At 35.1% G+C, this 20954-nt stretch overlaps 1 protein-coding gene across 1 annotated transcript; it reads left to right on the forward strand.

Annotated features, from left to right (window-relative positions):
* Positions 1–1906: 1906 nt before the first annotated feature.
* Argl (Argininosuccinate lyase) lies at positions 1907–18332 on the forward strand. Its single transcript, XM_089634396.1, has 8 exons — positions 1907–1956; positions 3922–4122; positions 10257–10472; positions 11943–12043; positions 12546–12739; positions 15336–15679; positions 16372–16559; positions 18098–18332. The coding sequence occupies exons 1-8, from the start codon at positions 1948–1950 to the stop codon at positions 18249–18251; spliced, it is 1407 nt and encodes a 468-aa protein (XP_089490522.1). The 5' UTR covers positions 1907–1947; the 3' UTR covers positions 18252–18332.
* The last annotated feature ends 2622 nt before the right edge of the window (positions 18333–20954 follow it).

Raw genomic sequence — 20954 nt, forward strand, 5'->3', positions numbered from 1 at the left:
GGGGGTGGGATACACAGAGGCCGGCAAATCGTTCCACAACCGAACTGTTAATCTCGAGAATGAGTCGTAGAAGCGACCCATTCTCATGTGATAAATGTCAACCGTGTGCATATGTTGGATGTGCGTTTTTGTCTACTAACCACCGGTGCCGAAAAGAATGACGCCAGTTCCTTGGAGCATCTTCTATTGTAATACCGGTAGAACCAGGACAGCATACCTACCTTACCCCTGTGCTCTAAAGATTGCAATCTGTTTGTTAAGAGGGAAATTTATCAAACAATCACCCATTTCAGCACAGAAAACATGACATGGCTGATTGCACCGGGCTCTGGCTGCCCTGCTCATTAAAATTTTATTCATGATCAAACAAGATGATGGATCTAGAATCTAGGGTAGGTATAGTAGTCTCATAGAGAGGTTATACATACGTCATCAACGAAAAAAACCTTCCTTCTCACACATCTTATATGAAAGCGACAAAGACAGAAGTTATTAAGTTATGCCTCAGTATATAAGTAGTTGCTCTTTATGCTCGCTAAGAGAGATATTTACATCAGGAAAGTCTCTCTGTGGTAGGAACCCTGGCAAGATAAGCCTAGTGATACTAAAAAATATCAATATATACTGTTGCTTGTACATGTTAGGCTACGCGTACACATACGAACCAAAGCGCGAGCAGAGCCATTAATTATTGGAAAGGAACAAAGTAACCGCAAACGACGTGAAATGCCGCTTTTTGAATCTACAACTTGTTTTCTTTCCCATAGTTAGTGGCTTGGCTCGCGCTTTTGTTCATATGTGTAGACGCAGCTTAATAGTCCCCACTCTGAGTCAAGTGGTACTTGAATTTCAATATCAATCGAAAAAAAAATCTACACAAATTCATGGTATTAGCAGGGCCATTTTATCTATTAGACACAGTAGGCTTGGTGCCCATTGCCTGCGAACCTACTAAGGGCCTACGAAAGTATAAAAATGAAATTTTAAATAGAAATTATTGACCTAAACATAACAAAAAATAAAATACTAAATGAGAGTACTAAAATTTTTATTAAAACTAATAAAGTACTATTCCCTAACTTTTTCTTTAAGTGAACCCACAATGTTTTTCCAGTGGGGATATTTTTCATACTGTTCAATTTTCGCCAATGTATTCTTTAAATTAATATTTAGAGTATTTCCGCCCTAAAAATTTGTTTACTATTTGTATTTGTGTGTCTGCAAAGCGATTAGCAGAACAAGCGGTTTTCTCCGAGGTCATTTTGTGTGTTTGTGTTTTGCTACGCCGCATTGTTTCATGTGTGATATGATGTTTATATTATTTCTATTCCCTCAATGGGTATGTATATTCAAGGCGCTGAGACACTTGCTAGTACCGCTCTCTTTATGACCATGGCCTCCTTTCATAGGTATACATATTTCACAGGGTATGTGAATGTATTAAAATTTGGAATGTTGGAATGTCTTAAAAATTTTTGTTGTTGTTTTCTTTAGTACAAATACATACCTATACAATATACATGCTGAAGAACCCAGCGTTGCCTGAGCTATTTTCTGCTTAAAGGGGCTGGAAAGAGGGATGCAAGTTTTTCAAAATCTCGTATAAACAGTGACCTTCCTCTTGTTTTGAAGGTGAAGTGTGCATGATTTCATTAATCCCGGATAAAAACTGTAGATTTGTATAAAAAACATACCACTGACACTTTTCTTCAAACAATAATATATAGAAAGATAGATATGTCAGGAATGTATAAACAAACATTAAAAACTCTAAGTAAGTTCATGATTTATTATATTATCATTAAATATTTACAAAAGAGTTGGCATTACGATAACCTTTCTAATCATTATACAGGAGGAACTCTTTCCCTTATCAAAATAAATACTTTATTATAACGTAAGAAATATTTTCTCAATAGTTGTTAGTGAAGCCTTGAACTAACCACAATGGCAAAGGTATGAAGAAGCGCATGAATATTACACATTTTATGCAACTAAAGTAGTCATTAGCTATTAAAATATGTATAAGTTTTTTATTATTACTTTAATTTATTATGTGCCTAACTGTTTCCTTATAAAACCTATATGATTATAGTTAAAGTCACATTCGTTATTACTAGTTAAATATTTTAATATATCATCCAGAAATTTAAAAAAACCTTTATTCTATTTCTAGTCAAAGTCCATGGGTTGTTTTGCAGAATTTGAACATGTCATCAAATTTCAAAGATGATTTTCAAGTTCTGTGAAGGTTCTATTCAAGTTCTGTTATTATTTCAATTTTGTGAAGCCCCTGGGCAATAATGGTACAATAATAGAACTTGAATAGAACCTTCACAGAACTTGAAAATCAACTTTGAAATTTGCGAATTGTTCAAATTCCGTGAAACTACCTGTTCTTAGTATCATTATTTCACAACCATTAGACGTTGAATTTTACATTTTTAAGCTTGTTTTAGCTAAGTTAATCCATTACCATTATCACAGAGTGAAATAAAAAAGTAACACTGTTACCAGGTCACAACAAAGTTCCGTACCACGAGATGAGACTGAGAGGGGTACATAAAAGAGAGATATTGAATGAAGAGTAAATGCATTAACCTCTCTTGTGTGCAAACGCATCCATAAAGATATCAGAAATCATTTCTCTGAATATAACGCTATTCTGGGGAAATTACTTTTGGTAGGTTATATAAATACTGTTTTTAAAAACATGATTATGCAAAAAACAAGTAAGTTATTACGAAATTAGAATCAGGTACCTTATTACCCTACCTAAGCTCCCTACCTTAACCTGCCTCACAACACTACCCAACCGGGTGGCGTGATAGCTTCCCTGCCTTAACACTGTACAGACAGGGGCGCTCTTGTAAGATGTCACGTAAAAATAAAAGAAAGCTGGCGCACTGCAATAATTTAGTGCCGGCACACTAAGAGTTAACGGAGGACCTAACATGGTTGGCGAAAACCAAAAAAATTCTCAAAAGAAGCGAAGCTAACAATCCACAATGGATTCCTGGTACCTACCCTGATGTACGGCAGTGAGGCATGGAACTGGCAGAGGAACTATGAAAGTAGACTGAATGCTGTAGAAATGAGATTCCTAAGGCGTATGTGTTGTAAAACCATGTATGATCGTGTGAGAAATTTGGAGATTCACAAATAATGGAAGGCTGATGTAAGCATAGTGAATGAGATTAAGAAAGGGACACTTAAATGGTTTGGGCATGTAGAGCGAATGAATGACGAGGGTAGTGAGAATATATGACACAAAATGAATGATGAGTCTGGCCATGTCAGGAGTCAGAATATCAGAAGAGTAATGAGACGATGTATGAATTTGAATGAAGCGAGGAATGTGTGCCAAACAAAGTTGTTTGGCGATTCGTCCTCTCTGCCTACCCCTACGTGGAAAGGGAGTGATGTGATACTGATGCTAGTAATTAGCCAGGAAAACTATATTATAGTAGTCTATTGCCACACTAAAAATTCTTTTACATAATGACATGTCTTTAGTTCAAATTTTCAGAACTCATAATCCAATGTCTAATCATCATGAATCCCTGTTCCTAGTAATATAGGGGTAACCCACTATTCCAGAGGATATTTAGTCAAATCCTTAACTTTTTTGGGATAAGTCTGAATGATTTTTGCCGGTCGCTAAACAAGTGACGGAATATTATAAGTGTCCTGTGGTCCTGACCCACAGCGTATTCTTCACTTGATTCGACTTGTCACTTTATTTTCTTATATTATATCTACCATATGTCTTTGCTTTCATGTACCTTTGTCTACTCCTGTATTTTTCATTTTACTGTATTCGTGTTATTATTTTGTAATTTGGACGATGTCCGTTAATAAATAAATAAATATTTAAAATTTTTCATATGATGATTACTTTCTTCAATTTTTTATTCATAGAAAGCTGAAGGTCGTCTATGGGGAGGATGCTTCACCGGAGGCACGGCTCCGTGCCTGGCTCTCCTCAACTCCTCCATAGAGGTAGATCGGAGGCTGTATAAGGAAGATATCAGGGCTAGCCAGGTCTACGCAGAGGCGCTGCAAAAGGCGGGAATCATCACCAAGGAGGACTGCAAGGCCATCGTGGAGGGATTGGCTAAGGTACATAAGCTTGTTAAGTCTGTACATATATAAATCAAAAACGTAAACAAATAAATATACTCTTTACTAGTATAGCAGAAAATCTTTTTGTACATTGCACTAAAAACGTTTTTTCCATCATGACACATGATTTTTTTTTGCAATATTCATTAACTTCTTGATCGCCGATGCAAATTTTTGTCGCGTTCCTGTTAAGGCGAAGGTAAATGCTAAATCACTATTTAGATTAATCTTTGCTACGAATCGGTATACATTATGAATGCCAAAAAGTATACTATGCATAAATTGAAGCTTTTTCTTTCTTTATTATTGATTGGAATTGGAATAAAATTATTGGTTGCGTTACAAAAAATATAAACGTAAACCACTGATAATTTTGTTTTTTCTTGAGGTAACTAACAACTCATATAAGAAACACCTTTAAAAAAATACCGTTTTATGGCTAAGATTATTTTTTATAATTATTATTGACTAGCTTTTTTTCATTCATATAAAAATATTCAACAAATAAATAAAACTCACTTTGGCGCTTACGTCAAATATATCCAGACTCCGCTGGTCGAGCAATTGTCGCCTCTATTCGTGGTGATATAAGACGCAAACATTCTAGCATCTGTACAGAAGTCCGCGGAACGTGGCACGGAACGGAAGTCGGTTTGTGACAGTTTTTTCGACGGTTTTTTCTTGTCGGCATTATTTTGGTTACGAGCTTAGAGTAATAATTAATAATATACACTCTAAGGTTACGAGTATTATTAGTTCTCAAACGGTGAGGGAGTTTTGTTATTATATTGTTATTATTCACGACCAAAATATTATACTATGTGTAATGACAAAATATTATGTGTCATCAACAATTGTTCCTGATTTCAACTCTATTGATATTGAGAATGTTATATCATTTGAGAAATTTTAGGTTTATGAATATGCTATATAAATTCACAATATAAGTATTTTTTGTTTTTCCAATTTTTTTACATTATAATAAAAGCAGGTATAAGTACATTTTTTTAAAATACATGTAAAGCTAATATGTTCTAATTAGTGGTAATAATACCTCCCTAGTTGAGAAATGATCGTGATTAGAGAGGGAGTACTATCACAAGTTGATATTAGATTATATATTTAGTAGTTGCTATAATTAAAATGCATGTAGAATTATATACTCATGCACTATTTTTAGAAAAAAGAACTTATGAATTGTTCCTTGATAATTTCTAATACTGGATATTTGTTTGGTAATTTGATTGTTCTTCAAAAATTATTTGTAAATTGAATTTAAAAAATATATTAGCAACATAAATTTGATAAAAGTGTATTTAATTTTTTTTTTTAAATAATATATGTAAGTGATATTTCAATGTAACGTATTATTAACAAATATTTTATATGTATTAATAATGCATACAAATAATAAAAAATATACAGTTATTAAAAATTAAAAAATATTAATTATTATATTAAGGTTAAACGCGACGCTAGTTATATTCTCGTGTTCATAGATGGCGTAATTAATTAATTTGATCAAAATTCGCTTTTTGCAAGGTATTGCTTTACAGTATTAAGACAAATTATATGTTTGCGCCCGCATATACGCAATATGAATATGAATAAATAGTTTTGTCCGTATAAAAACTCAATTCTATCGAGAAAGGCATGCAAATACAATATTGGATTGAATAATCGGTACAATATTGTATTTGTATGCCTTTCTCGAAAGAATTGAGTTTTTAAACGAACAAAACTATTGATTCATATTCATATTGCGTATATACGGGCGCAAACAAATGATTTTTCTTAATATTGTAAAGAAATACTTTGCAAAAGCGTATTTTAATAAAATTATTTAATTAACGCCATCTATGAACTCGTAGAATACCGTAAACCGTTCCTACTTTGCACCAATTTTGGCTCCACTTTCATAAATTTTATTGTAAATTGAGAAAGGCGTATTGTACATCTCTTCTATTGGTTTGACCGATCAGAAGCACATTTAAGCTTTAGCAAGACAGGAAATTTTTTTAAGTTTAATGGTTTGTTTTGATTTTTTAAAACTTTGTTTTTGGAGCAAAGTAGTTCCTTTGATAAGGGTAACTTTGCTCCACTTTATCTTTCCTTAAGTTTTACGTTTATTTATGCTATGGAGCAATAAAATATGTTACTTTTTTTACTTTGCGCTATCGGAAGATGACCCAGGATTAAGAAAAATGCAATTATAAATGAAAATCACATATATTTTTGAGAGATTCATCAACATAACTTTGGTTCATAGTAAAAAAAATGCTTGGTTAAATTTAAAAATAACTTTCAATGTAATTTTCAACAAAGCAAGACATGGTCCTTTGGTAATCAAGTAGAAAACGCAATAAAATTTCCAAAAAATAAAATTTAACATTGCAAATTTATGAGTTAAACCCCCCATAAGTGGTTTAACTCGGGTACAGAGTAAAACTCGCGTCTTCCCATTTTTTTGGTGGATTTATGCATCCCAGGATGTCGCTCCATTTATATATAATTTCGTCTTTAGCTTTTGGCCACTTCCAATTTGTTAATGAACGGGGCATTGCCGAAATAGTGGGACCATTCCCATCGAATTTTGTTATTACCCCTGGAAACATTTCTCCTTCGTATAAAAAACACGACATACCGGCCCACCTCTCTCACTAACGGTTGCAAATCTAGTTGATTTTGGCCTTCGAAAGCATTAGGTGGTTCATTTTCCAAACCAGAAAGTCCTTCAGACGAATCTCTAAATGACATTTTATCACTAGCCTCACTACAGCTATGATTGCTACGAGTTTTTCTGGAACTCGTGCTGGGCATGATGTTTACCATTTCCCCAGTCGTTTCCGATAAAATCTGTTGCACAATATTTTCTTCTGGTTCTGTTAGTAATTGCTCCGCAACGCTCATTCCTGGCACTAACTTTAGCTTTTTACGTCCTTTCTGGGTGATGCCGTTAGTCCATTCGACTCTTTTGTTTTAAAGGTTCTCTAAGAAAGAACTGTTTATGGCCTCTTTATCTATAGGACCAGTACAGGGAAGTCGATCTAAGAGAGGTTGCATATTTAGGGGATAAATTCCTCCATTGGGGTACATTGCTCCAGGAGCATTGTATCCCCAAAAGTATGTGCAAAGAATACCCAATCTCGAAAATATCCTATTTTTCCAAAAATATACACCAAATTAAAAAAATATTTTGTCCACAATTAGTTTATGAAATTCCTTATAAAATGAGATAACACTCACCTCTATTCGTTCAAAAAATTCTCAGATGCAAATGGATTTTGACGGAGAACGTAAACCACAGCAAGCTCACACTCAGAGGTCATGACAGAGAATGTCAAAAAAAGTTCGACTTCCGGCAATCTGTCATATTAGTTTTGCCAAAGGAAGAATAGTATTTACCGATTTCACTTTTTAAATGACTAAAATACGCGAGTGCTTCCATCTAGAAAAAGTCAAATCTTTTTATTTTACTGGAGCATAGTTACCTCGCAGGAGCAAAGTAGGAACGTTTTACGGTATAACAAGCGTTGCGTTTAACCTTAATCACTAATATCCCCACAGTTTGAGTCCATCCGGCAGTCATAGCTCTGCCGCTGTTGTCAAAATAAGATTGATAGTAATCGTCCACCAGTTAAAAAGGTATTAGTAGGTATACGGAAGCCTTGGCGAACGGGGAGGCCTGGTCGGGCGCTTCCTACGTATAGCAGGTACATAGTACGCGGCTACTGCAATTACTTGTCTCGTGCAGATAAGTAACAAAACATGTGCACATTTTATATTCTGTTGGAAGGGGTAGAAACCGAAATATGTTTGGCGTTTATATTCGCCTTAATACTACTTTCGTAGAAATAATGTTTTTTTTGTAAATTTTACCCGATAATGTGTTTATTTATTAATAAAAATAGTATATAATCTACCCTAGGACATTATAAGGAAACGTTTCATCTGTGAAATATTAACATAATATGATATATTTAACATATGTAAATTGTTTCATCACTTTAACTAAATCTGTTTTGTTTCTATAATATAAAAAAAAAATAAGTAGTTTCCCCAGGAAACCTTGTTATTATTTTTAAAAAAAAACAAACATTCCTGGGTTACGAATAACCTGACAATATTTGAAAATCTCCCACTACCACCACAGTAAGAGGAAAATGTTTCTTGAGGACTTAGTCAGCTGAGGAATTGAACACACTACGCCTGGGTGGGACCCAAATGCGATGTCAACTCAGCCACCGACCGGTCGGTGTCAATTATATTCATGTCAGTTATATTCACAGAAATATTTATTTAATAGTATCCTTAAGGATACGCTGGGGATAACAGGTTAAATCAACAAAAAGTAAGGCAAGAAGCCATTGTTCCATTTTTCATTCAAAAAGGGAGTTTTTTAATAGTATCCTTAAGGATACGCTGGGGATAACAGGTTAAATTAACAAAAAGTAAGGCAAGAAGTCATTGTTCCATTTTTCATTCAAAAAGGGAGTTTTTTAATGGTATCCTTAAGGATACGTTGGGGATAACAGGTTAAATTAACAAAAAGTAAGGCAAGAAGCCATTGTTCCATTTTTCATTCAAAAAGGGAGTTTTTTAATGGTATCCTTAAGGATACGTTGGGGATAACAGGTTAAATTAACAAAAAGTAAGGCAAGAAGCCATTGTTCCATTTTTCATTCAAAAAGGGAGTTTTTTAATAGTATCCTTAAGGATACGCTGGGGATAACAGGTTAAATTGACAAAAAGTAAGGCAAGAAGCCATTGTTCCATTTTTCATTCAAAAAGGGAGTTTTTTAATAGTATCCTTAAGGATACGCTGGGGATAACAGGTTAAATTGACAAAAAGTAAGGCAAGAAGCCATTGTTCCATTTTTCATTCAAAAAGGGAGTTTTTTAATAGTATCCTTAAGGATACGCTGGGGATAACAGGTTAAATTGACAAAAAGTAAGGCAAGAAGCCATTGTTCCATTTTTCATTCAAAAAGGGAGTTTTTTAATAGTATCCTTAAGGATACGCTGAGGATAACAGGTTAAATTAACAAAAAGTAAGGCAAGAAGCCATTGTTCCATTGTTTATTCAAAAAGGGAGTTTTTTAACCCTAAAATGCATGATTTATTAATTTTTCTGGAAAAAAATATATTTTGTAAATATTTACATGCATATGCAAGGAAAAATAAAGAATTTATATTTTGTAATTTTTTAATTTTTTAATGATATTTGATAAAAAAAAATGTTGCAGATTTAAAACACCATGTATTTAATAAAAAATAATATGAACAATTTACGTATGAAAAAAAAATAAAAAAACTAAAAAAATTTCTCAAAACTAATAAGAGTACCGGAAAAATACGAGTTATTACATATAAGTATTGTATTATTGTATCTACTTACCTAAGAAAATAAAAATAATAACAGCAAAACCAAACTGTAATTCTAACTTCCAACCAATTTTCGAGAATCTTCACTTTGTTAAAGAAAAAGTGACATTTGACATTCGCGAAAGAAAAAAAAGGTGATGCCACTCGATAAAATATATTACCGTGAACTTAATAATTCTAAAACGGCATGCATTAAGTATACACCGAAGAGTTAAAGGTGGTTTGAACGGTATGTTGCAGTTTTGCAACAGTATGCATTTAAGGGTTAATAGTATCCTTAAGGATACGCTGGGGACAACAGGTTAAATTAACAAAATGTAAGAAGCAAGAAGCCTTATTGATTTTTCCATTGTTAAGTTAGAAGGGGAGGTATTGAAAAGAGGAGTAAAGCAAAGCCAGGTAAAGGATTGTCACTGATAACAGATAGCTTGTTAATGACCAGTTCATGTAACAGAACTACACATAGAATACAACAGAGCTCTCGGTGGGAGCACCATAGTAACTATCTTGTAGAATTGATAAAAAGTTTCCTAATGTCAAGTGCAAGTACTTATGTATTATTGTCATTTATTACATTTCCAATAAAATACCAATTCTATTTCTTTTGATTCGTCAGGTGCGGGAGGAATGGAAAACGTTAACCTAATCAAAAGAAGTTATAATTCTGTCATGTGTTGTACATATTTACAATAACATAACAACTCCTATTCCACAATTTCAATTATTCTCTTTTTTGGAGACATCAGGTCCGGGAGGAATGGGACACGGGATCCTTTGTGCTGTCGGAGAACGACGAGGATGTGCACACGGCGGTAGAACGGAGACTCGGGGAGCTGATCGGGGATCCGGCGCACCGCCTCCACACCGGGCGGAGCAGGAACGATCAGGTCGCCACCGACGTCAGACTCTGGCTCATCAATAACATACCCTCCATACAGAATCTGCTGCAGCAACTGCTAAAGGTAGGATATTATTTGGTTATTAAAGGATTTATTGATTGAGAGTAGCAAAGTCCTGTTTTCACTCGACCATTTGGCATTTCATTTGTCTGTGAATTTGTTTGCTATGTTCCGGTGCCGGTACAAGATGATGATCTTGTTGATACTGCCTTTTTATCCTGCCAAAATTTGCAGTATTTCGTACGAAGAGCTGTCAAATCGGAATATGTGGGAATATGTAATCACTATTAAGGTGATATTTTTACAGGCAAATTGTATAATTCCATTTTTGATTTTTTTTTAAATGTTACATAAAATATTTGTGGTTTGTAATTTTTTGTAGGTATTTAAGTACCTACTAGGAAATTTTGGTCTCAATTTATTAAATAGGAGAAACTTAGAAACATGCTTTTTTGGACACGGGTAGTTTGTTCTGTTCACAGAACTACTAGTAATGCATGTAGATATATCGACCCCTCCTACGTAAACTATTGTATCATCAAAATCCTGATTATTGAGGAGAGCAGTGTTTTTGGTCATGCAGCACAAAGGAATTATGATAAATGAGAGTGTAAAAACACCTGCTAACATGTTTTTTTATATATTTTTTTAGTTAATTCCTACATAAAATATAAACATCATCCAAATTAGGTACATTAAAACTCAAAATTGCCATTTTATGGGTTACGATCATTATTTTTTGTAGGAAGGGTCAATATGTGTTGGAAACTGGTTTTAACGGTTTCTATATCATAACAGAACTGGATGTTTATAAATAATTTGGTTGCAGATGGTTGTTCAGATATTAATGATTCATATTTGTGCGATATTTCACCAGTCGGTGGGCCTATGACACTCCCAATTAAATACTATTGTGACCTGTTAACTGACATAGCTAAAGCCATTTCAAACAAAAATTCTATACTGGGAGAATCTTCTACTTCAGAACAAGGTGCAAATATTAACTTTTCAAATTTTTTAATTTTACATATTTAAATTAAACTAAATTTTAATTGACTACCCCTGGTATTGACAGGGCATGCCCTATGCGGGCGCAATTGGAGCAGACTGCTCCTGGCACCAAATTTTCAAGGCTCTGATAATACCTAACACCTAATAGTCCTAACACATCGCCCTTGAGATTATTTTTGACAAAATCGGCGCTACACAAAAATACACATCATGCGAATATTATGGATTAAAGTGACCACCTTCCAAAACGTCTAATGGTTTTGACAATGCGTCAAAATTTCACCATTTGGCTCAAGGCCGGCCCTGGGTATGGAACGCACAATCTTTGGGTTCAGAACCAAAATCAATATATTTTAGCTATATTAGTTGTATTACCGAAATGAACGTCAATAGGCTGATGAAGATAAACCAAATTTTAATACAGTCTTTTACCAAACCAATTGAGGAACACCTATTTTATTCTACGCAGATATTGATTTTGATCGCGATTTTTTTTTCCTAATAAGGACATTTTTTTTGTAGACAATAGTGACAAGAGCAAAGAGAGAGATCAACATCCTGATGCCCGGATACACCCACCTGCAGAGAGCACAACCAGTTCGGTGGAGCCACTTCTTACTCAGGTACTACCACTGTCCTTATCGTGGCAAAACCATGTTTTAACTCAACCATTTGGCATTTCATCTGTCTGTAAATTAGTTTGTGTGATCAGTTTTATAAAATCTGCTATATCCACTTTATTATTCAAGCAAGCCTTACTTTGCCTAGATGGCTAACTTTGATTATGGTTTAGTAAAGATTCTTTTATGAAATGTGAAATCTTTGTGTTTATTTGGACTTTTTTATTAGCACTTTTTCAATATTATGGTACCTACCTGCCCTATGAATGTTTGAAAAAAGAATTATCATTGAGTTTCTTTGGTTGCATAATTCCTTATTTGAAATTTTTAAAATTAATAAGGCAACTATTTAAGTACCTACTTACAAATCTTATGATTTCAGAGGAAATTTTGGTTTTGATTTATCGTGTAAGAGAAAAATTAGAATCATTCACGAGGTCTATGTTCACAGAATGCTAGTTATTTATTGAGAATATGCCCGATTTACTTACATGCTGTCTTCTAGCCATGCGTGGAGCTTCCAGTCAGACGCGGAGCTACTGGCCGTCACAGGCCGCAGGGCAGGTACCCTTCCCTTGGGCAGCGGGGCCTTGGCAGGAAATCCATTCCCCATTGATCGGAAGGAGATGGCCAGGAAACTTGGCTTCTCCGAAATCACCATGAACAGTATGAACGCCGTCGGCAACAGGGATTTCATAGGTAAACTATGAAACATTATCATTATAAATAATATGTATGTATTTATAGCAACATTATAGGACGCCGCTGATTATAAGTCACACGAGGGTGTGGTTTTCAAATCAACCTAAATAAAAGTCTGATACATACTTGGCTTGTTTCTTATTGACAAAGAGCACTCTCATCCCAATCCTCTTACTACCTCCTCCGCTGGAGCTCAGCCCAATTTCTTGCAACCCTGTGTGAATGCTTCATATATTTGTACCACCTGTTCCACCTGTTATTCGCAAATTTTAGACTATAATAGAGCAGGGGTCACCAATTACTTTCATTAGGGGTCCGTTTTTTTTAAATACATGACCATCGCGGTCCGGAAGGAAAAAGCCTGACAACCTTTCCCCCCCCCCCCCCCCTCATGGCCTAACAATTGAAATAATAAAGTGCACTATTTAAATATGGGTAGATACAATATCAATGGACGTTGACGATATTATGATATTTAATTTAATTAAATTATTTAATAAAACAAATGGGTTCCGGAACATTATTTTATTAAATAATAAACAATTTTTATGAATAAAAATAAAAAAAATTAATGAGAAAAATGACATTTTTTGCTTTGGACTATCCGTCTGAAATTTGGACTAAAGTTTGTGCAGGCTATGTCATTAAATCTTGGAGATGTTCATCGGTAAGTCTGCTCCGGAATTTATTTTTAATGAAGTTCATCTTGGAAAATGCTGCTTCACAAACATACGTTGACCCAAACAAAGTGAGAAGTTTTAAGGCTATTTCTTTTAATTCTGGGTATTTTTTACCACAAACCAATTTTATTCAATACTCTTGACAAGAAACTTCCTGTTTTTGGTGTATTAAAACTGCATTTTCTTGGAAATCGATCATTTCCATCTTAAGAGCAGCTTTACTAATCCCGAAAATATTTGCAAAATGTTACTGAGGATTTCGACGACATTCTCAATTTTTTTTTAAATCTGTGAATCTATTTTGTGCGGACCTGATAATACAAGGTCCGCACAAAATTGGTCGGCGGTCCGGATCCGGACCGCGGTCCGCCATTTGGTGACCCCTGTAATAGAGTATTGTACTGCCCTGAAAAAGCTACGATTTTAGCGAAACCCGGTCGGCATAAAGTATAATAAGTAAAAGTGGTGGTTACTAAGTTATTGTTTTATTTTAAAATATGGAATATATTTTAATTTAGCAACTCGCACATATGTAGTACTTAATGAATCTGGGGATTTTACTTGGATACTTCAAAAGTTTGAGTCGTAAAACCATGGTGCAATTTGAATTTTACCATTCTGTGCATGTCATTTTGTATGAATATCGGAAAAAGATTGACAAATCCTAACAACTTTTCAAATATATTTAACCTTTAGGCATTTCATCTGTCAATTTAATTCAATTTTAGGCTGGCCGCATACATACGTTTTCCGTATTCGATTTACGAATTCGTTTTCCGTATTCGGAATTCCGTGAGACTAGCGCAAACGTTCGTTTTTCTTCATTCGGAATGTATAAACGTCAGAACCAGTGTTGCCAACAAGGGCGATATATCGCCATTTAGGCTACTCAGAGCGAGAATCGGCGCCGAAAAAATCTAAAAGGCGAAACATCAATTCAAAAACATCAATTTTAAACATGTCCCGAAATTCTCTAGCCACCCCCCCCCCCATGAAATTTATTATTTTTCTGGGAACAAATTTTATATTTTCTTGAAATTCTCTAGCCACCCTCCCCATGAATTTTTTTTTATTTTCGGGGGAAAAATTTTATTTTTTTGAAATTCTCTAGCCACCCCCCCCCATGAATTTTTTTTATTTTCGGGGGAAAAATTTTATTTTTTTGAAATTCTCTAGCCACCCCCCCCCATGAAATTTTTTTATTTTCACGTAAAAACATCAATTTTAAACATGTCCCACCTAACAGCAAATTCGGCTACTTTACGCTACCTTATGTATGAGAAACGGCGATATTAGGTCAAGATCCGTTGGCAACACTGAATTACGAATGGAAATTTCCGTACGTTTGCGTCGGCACAAACAAACTGTATGCAATAGCTGCGTTCCACATGACGTCATTAGGTTTTTTCCATTCGTTTTCTCCGAACGCGCCGGCTGGCATTCGGAACGTGCGTAAGGAATTTGTTCCGTTCGGAACTAAAACGAACGTGTGCGGCAGTTAATGTATTTTCTACTGATTCCGTGCATTCGGATGTCCGAATACGGAAAACGAATTCGGAAATCGAATACGAAAAACGTATGTATGCGGCCAGCCTTATGTAAATTTGTTTGTGCATTTGTTTTAGTTTCCGAAAATATGCTGCATCCACTTTATTATTCAATCAACCCTTACTCTTTGACTAGACTAGACTTTGCTTTGACTTAAGTAGTTAACTTTGACATTTAACTAAGTTAAATACATATATACCTACTTACACATCTTTTGATTTCAAAGGAAATTTTGGTTTTAATTTATTAAATAAAAGGAAATTAGAAACACACTTTTAGGACGCGAGATCTATTGTTCACAGAACTACTATTTACGTCTTAATTTAATAAGCACAAAGACAATAAGTTTTATATTTCCTAACCAGTTGAGTTCCTGTTCTGGTGTTCCCTGTGCGGCTCCCACCTGAGCCGTTTGGCGCAAGATCTAATCCTCTTCAGCACCTCGGAGTTTGGCTTTGTGCGAGTAAGCGATGCCTACTCCACGGGTAGCAGCCTGCTGCCGCAGAAGAGGAACGCAGATGGGCTGGAGCTGGCCAGGGCGGCAGCTGCCACTCTGCTTGGCAACAGCACCGCCATGATGGCCGCCTTGCACGCCCTGCCCTCCACCTACAACAAGGACTTGCAGGGCGATAAGAAGACCATGTTTGACTCTTTCGATACAATCTGCCAAGTCTTGGAGGTTGTCAATGGGACCATAGAGACTTTGAACGTAAGTATTAGGGAAGCCATCTGAACACAGCTATTAAAACACACGGTAAATACATATACAGAATTACTGGACTTGGTTAACCTTTGGAACGCCGAGCTTCCGAGACCTAATTCCTCTGTAGTGTGTAAAGTATGGTTTTCAGATTAACCATCGGATATGCCAGCGCTCAATGGATAGTCTTCAATGGTATTTTCGGCACTCGAGAAATTATTTTAAAACCCGTATAATAATAATGAGAGACAACTATTTCAGTCACCGGAAATGAACAAATAATGCATTTTAATAGTTTCGTGGTTTATAACACATACTTCAATATTCTTAATATTGACGCATGTTTCAATATTTATATATGCATATTTCCTTCGAAATATCGAAGGCATTTACAGACAAAAAAAATTTATTGCGGCTAATCAATTATAATTACAATTGTAATTATCTGTAAATAATAAAGTATTTGAAATATATTCATGTTTTTTGATTGCTGGATGTCTAGCGCGAACGCCTCAAAAATATTAACATTGCCACAATAAGGATTTTTATCAATAGTAAAGGTAATTAGTCGATGTTTGCTAAAACACCGCAAATCGGCCATGATATTGACTAAAATATAGTTATTTTATCAACCTGTTCGCTTCCTAGATAAGCTTAACTCCCTGTAGACTGTTGAACCCAATAGCATTTTGTGGTTTCAGGTGAACGAGGCTAGATGCGTGGAGGCCCTGGAGCCCTCCCAGCTGGCCACACGCCTGGCGCACTGGCTGGTGGGGCGGGGGCTGCCCTTCCGCAAGGCGCACCACGCCGCGGGGGCCGCTGTGGGGCGCTCCATCGCCCTGGGACTGCCGCTCAACATGCTGCCAGAGAAGGAGCGCGCTAATATTAGGTGAGCAAAATCTACTAATTGTCCACGTCAAGGTTATGTTGTCTGCTTATCTGTGGCGCTAGAAATTATGAATATATACAAAAATGGGACACGGTTAATAGGCACGAGCTATTTTAAAAATACTATCAGTCTAATAGTTAAAACGTATTAGTCAGATAACTCTGAAAATAATTCATTTTAATAGCTATTTCGTTAAATAAACAGATAATTTGACGTCTTTTATTCACGCCATGTTTTGAAATAATGATATCAAAATATGTAGTTTTTTTATCATTGAAGAAGAAAATAATACTAATAAAACTAAACGAAACATGAAATAAAACAAGACACAGAAAAATAAAAAGATAATGTTCACAACTAGGAAATGAACACAGGATTATAATTTTTAAGTTTTTTTTTAATTACAACCAAACTAAATTCATATTTTGGGTTAAATAAAAGAAGTTAAAAAACTTGCCTTAAAACATTCACATCAATAGCAATGACCGCCAAGCGAAAAATCGATTTAATGAAATAACTATTAAAATTAATTATTTTCCATTTCCTGCAACTTACTTTTAATTATTATCTAACTGTTTGTAGCATTCGTTTTTAAGTGCGTATTAACCGTGTCCCACTTTTCTGTATAATTTACTATAGAAGTACATAATTATTGTTGTAGCAGAATTGGATTTAATATCGTCAATGTAGAAATTTATACGTACAACCCAATATGTACAACCCGAGCGACAGCACGGTGGAAAATATTTTTTTTGTGGAATTCAGTAAAATCGAATTTTAGTGTGTAAAATAAATAAATATGTATTTATATATTTTGAGTGTGTATATTTTAGTGCAAAATATATTTTTTATTTTACAAAATTTTTAAAAATTACAATTTTGGTGATTTTCTCAACTACCGTATTATTGTAGCCATAAATGATTTATGTAAGAATAACATTTCGTTATCAAATTTAACGATAATAATAACGGAAAAGGAAATTGTTATGGCATATTATTATAGAAACCATATTAGAAATAAAAACAAAGATAAAAGTAAATAAATGATAGAGTTAAAACGTTTTTTTATAAAACGTGAGTGTGTATATTTTAGTGCATAATATATTTATATGAATATACACAAAAAGGGGACACGGGTTTTTACTTTATGTATCTCCAAACGAGCATCAGATAAGCAAGTAATATTTACATTCCCCATTATTTGTTTAACCTTTCTCACCTTGGGATTACTTTACTTTTTATATGAAATATTATTTGAAAACATTTGGTTTTTTATATTGACGGAGACTGTCTGCATAGTTCTCGTAAGCATTCAGGTCATAGGCCTATTGTACTCAGCTCTCATAAGCATTCAGGTCATAGGCCTATTGTAGTCCCACAAGCATTCAGGTCAAATGCCTATTGCACTCAGCTCTCGTAAGCATTTAGGTCATAGGCCCATTGTACTCAGCGCCCGTAAGAACTTAGGTCAAAGGCCTGTTGTGCTGTCTCCCAATAATTGTGATTTTGGCTCGCAAGTTAATGTAATCGTTTTTTAGTGAACTATTGAGCGGAGACCTGTCAGAGGTATGGGACTACGAGGCGGCTGTGGAGGAGCTGCAGGCGCCAGGGAGTACCTCTCGGAGAACTGTCCTGGAACAAATAGGGACCATGGAGTCATGGCTAATGGCGAACCAAACTACTTGTGATTAATATAATGATTTAAGATTGCTTAGCTGCATAAATAAAGAAAAACACAAGCAACACAATGTGGGTGTGTTTTGTGATCGAAAAGTTTTGTTTTTTTTTTACATTAATCCCTCAGGAGGCCGTGAGGAAAACAATTTCCCTCAGGGCCTGTGTCATCTTTTCGGATGCTGTGTAGAAGGTATTTTTTTAAGGAAAGGAAGGAGAGGAAATTTCTGAGAAGGTAAGGGAAGGTTGGGTAGGAATCTAGGAATCAGTGTGTCCAGGAGTGATGGACATATGAATATATCCCTCCCACTGCGGCGCATTCGATGGGTCGAGATACCAGTTGGAGAGGTCAAAGGGTCTCCCAAACCAGCCTCTCCCGATCTGGCACACCATGCAGATGGTTGGTAATCCTAAACACACCTCACCCGATGAACTCGGGCACCCCTGCAAAATCACCAAATGTGGCGAACCACTGAGGTGTTGGTTATCCAGTGATGGTTCCCGGGGCAGCGGTGACCTATGGCAGAGGTGTTAGTTATCCAATAAATGATCCCGGGGTGGCGGGAACCCAAACCCGCCACCCAAAACAAATCAATTCGAATCGGACCTTAAATTTGCAATGTAAAACTGTGTTTCATCAATTTGATGTTCAAACAGAATGGCGATATTCGATGGCGAATCTCCAGCTCACAAAATGTTTTCGAAACATTGAAACATTAGGGCGTGGCCATAGTCATTTGTACTTTCAATATTTTTGCTTTCCGTGGCAGATGGAAAACATGTGAATGTATAAAAGTTTAAAACAAACAAAACATTTTGTACGCACAAGACCCGGCTTCAGACAGAGTGCGCGCGTAATGGGCTAGAACCAAAGGGTATTGAGTCAGTGGCCACATTGGTTTCCTTTCAAATCTCCATGGAAGGCATTTCCAATGTGTTATCTATTTAGTGCTTAGCTGTAATCTCATCAATATCATCAACTGTTATATTTCATCATTGCCTTTTCGATTCATATATATAAATAAATTTTAAATACCTACTCCGTATCATTTGTGAAAAAGGCAAATTCTTACCTACATGTCTACCAGTAAAGTATTAAAGATAAGTAAGTACATCTACTATCTACAGAATCTACGAATTATTTTTCGGAATTGATTATCCAATTTCTGGAATGACTTTATTAGTCATGAATGAATCAATAAAATCGATAATATAGTCACTAATATATAATATAATATAATAATAAAAATATTTATGTTGAGGGATCAGTAGGATTTATAGGCCCTGTTAGAAGTTCTACCGAGCCGAACCCTCTGATATGAAAATATCTGTAGTCGCTGAATTATTTTCCCATTTGATCTCTGGTGGGTTGACGTGTTGTTCTTGTATTGTTTTGTATTTATTTTGCTTATATAATGCACTTGCATAATGTTGATTGACTAGATGATCATTTGTGGAACAGTGTGTGGAAGGTTTTAGTTTTTCCTATGGGGAAGATTAAACCCAGACATAAAATCGGAAAAAGAAATTATATAGCCACTGCACAAATAATTTCTAGAAGTTGTGATTGTTCAATTTTGCAGGCTACCGACATCTGTAGTCTAGAAATTTGAAGTTACTACGTTTAACCAAAATGGTGTGAGTCCTTGCTTAGAAAATAGTGTCAATTTGGTCGGTATAGCAGGTTTCATTTTTACTGCTAGATATCACAATGACAAATGTTTTATTTACATGTGGTGGTTTTTTGAAGTCTTTAAAAAGGCTCGCATTATGTGTTTTTTCGTTCTTTTCTCAACAATAACTCGATAATAAACAAGCTCATAAGTCAGAGCGATCGTAGCAGTGTTATTCGCACAGTTTCTTTATAAAATATTGTACCTGTTTCAATAGTTTGAAATAAATGTAAAGTGGTATCAAGAAAACCAGTTTTTATTCAAAAAGGATCATCCCCAATTTTTAACATTTGATCCTTCAACCGGATTACGATCAGGAGATTGTATGTAAAAAAAAACAAAGAACCAGCAGCCAAAAGGATACAAAATTGATTGAAACTGGAAATCATTAAGGAAAGTGGACCACATCGCAAATCTGAGATAAGTATTCAGTGCTTTCCTTCCTATCATCCATTTTATGTTTATTCAGGTCTCATGTAATTTAAACGAGATTAATCTTAAATAGAGTCAATATTATAAATAAAATCACTACCCACTTGAAAATAAGAATATAATATTATTGAATAGTGTTCTCAAATAGTATTGTCAAGATTGTCGTGGTATTCTTTCAAACGGGTGTTTGCTAAAATAAAATAATTGTCAACCGATATTAACAAAATATAATTAAAAATGGAAAATATGAAGTCATTAATAAACAAACGCGGCGTAATCAAAGGAAAACTAACCCGATTCGCGGATTCCTTAAATGCATTGTCGGTAAATGAAATTAAATTAAGATATGAGCGGGTGAAATCATTGTTAGATGAATTCGAAGCAGTTCAACAGAAAATTGAAATGTTACCGGATTCAGACGAAATTGAAAATTATAGTCAACGAGAAGCTTTCGAAAACCAATATTTCTCAGTTTTGGCAACGGCCAAAGGCGCGATCGAATCCGTCGATCAAAGTAAGGTGGAAATTAAACTACCCAACCTCCAATTACGGGAATTTCATGGCGATCAGAAAAATTGGGTTAATTTCGTCGAAACCTTCAAGACTTTAGTCCATA

The sequence above is a fragment of the Hesperophylax consimilis genome, chromosome 8 (assembly GCF_061612785.1).
Source record: "Hesperophylax consimilis isolate HC1 chromosome 8, BYU_Hcon_1.0, whole genome shotgun sequence".
Classification (NCBI taxonomy): domain Eukaryota; kingdom Metazoa; phylum Arthropoda; class Insecta; order Trichoptera; family Limnephilidae; genus Hesperophylax; species Hesperophylax consimilis.

Coding starts and splice junctions, on each gene's coding strand:
- Argl (XM_089634396.1), top strand. Junction 12,740..15,335: donor CGGCAACAGGGATTTCATAG/GTAAACTATGAA, acceptor TTTCCTAACCAG/TTGAGTTCCTGTTCTGGTGT. Junction 16,560..18,097: donor AAGGAGCGCGCTAATATTAG/GTGAGCAAAATC, acceptor ATCGTTTTTTAG/TGAACTATTGAGCGGAGACC.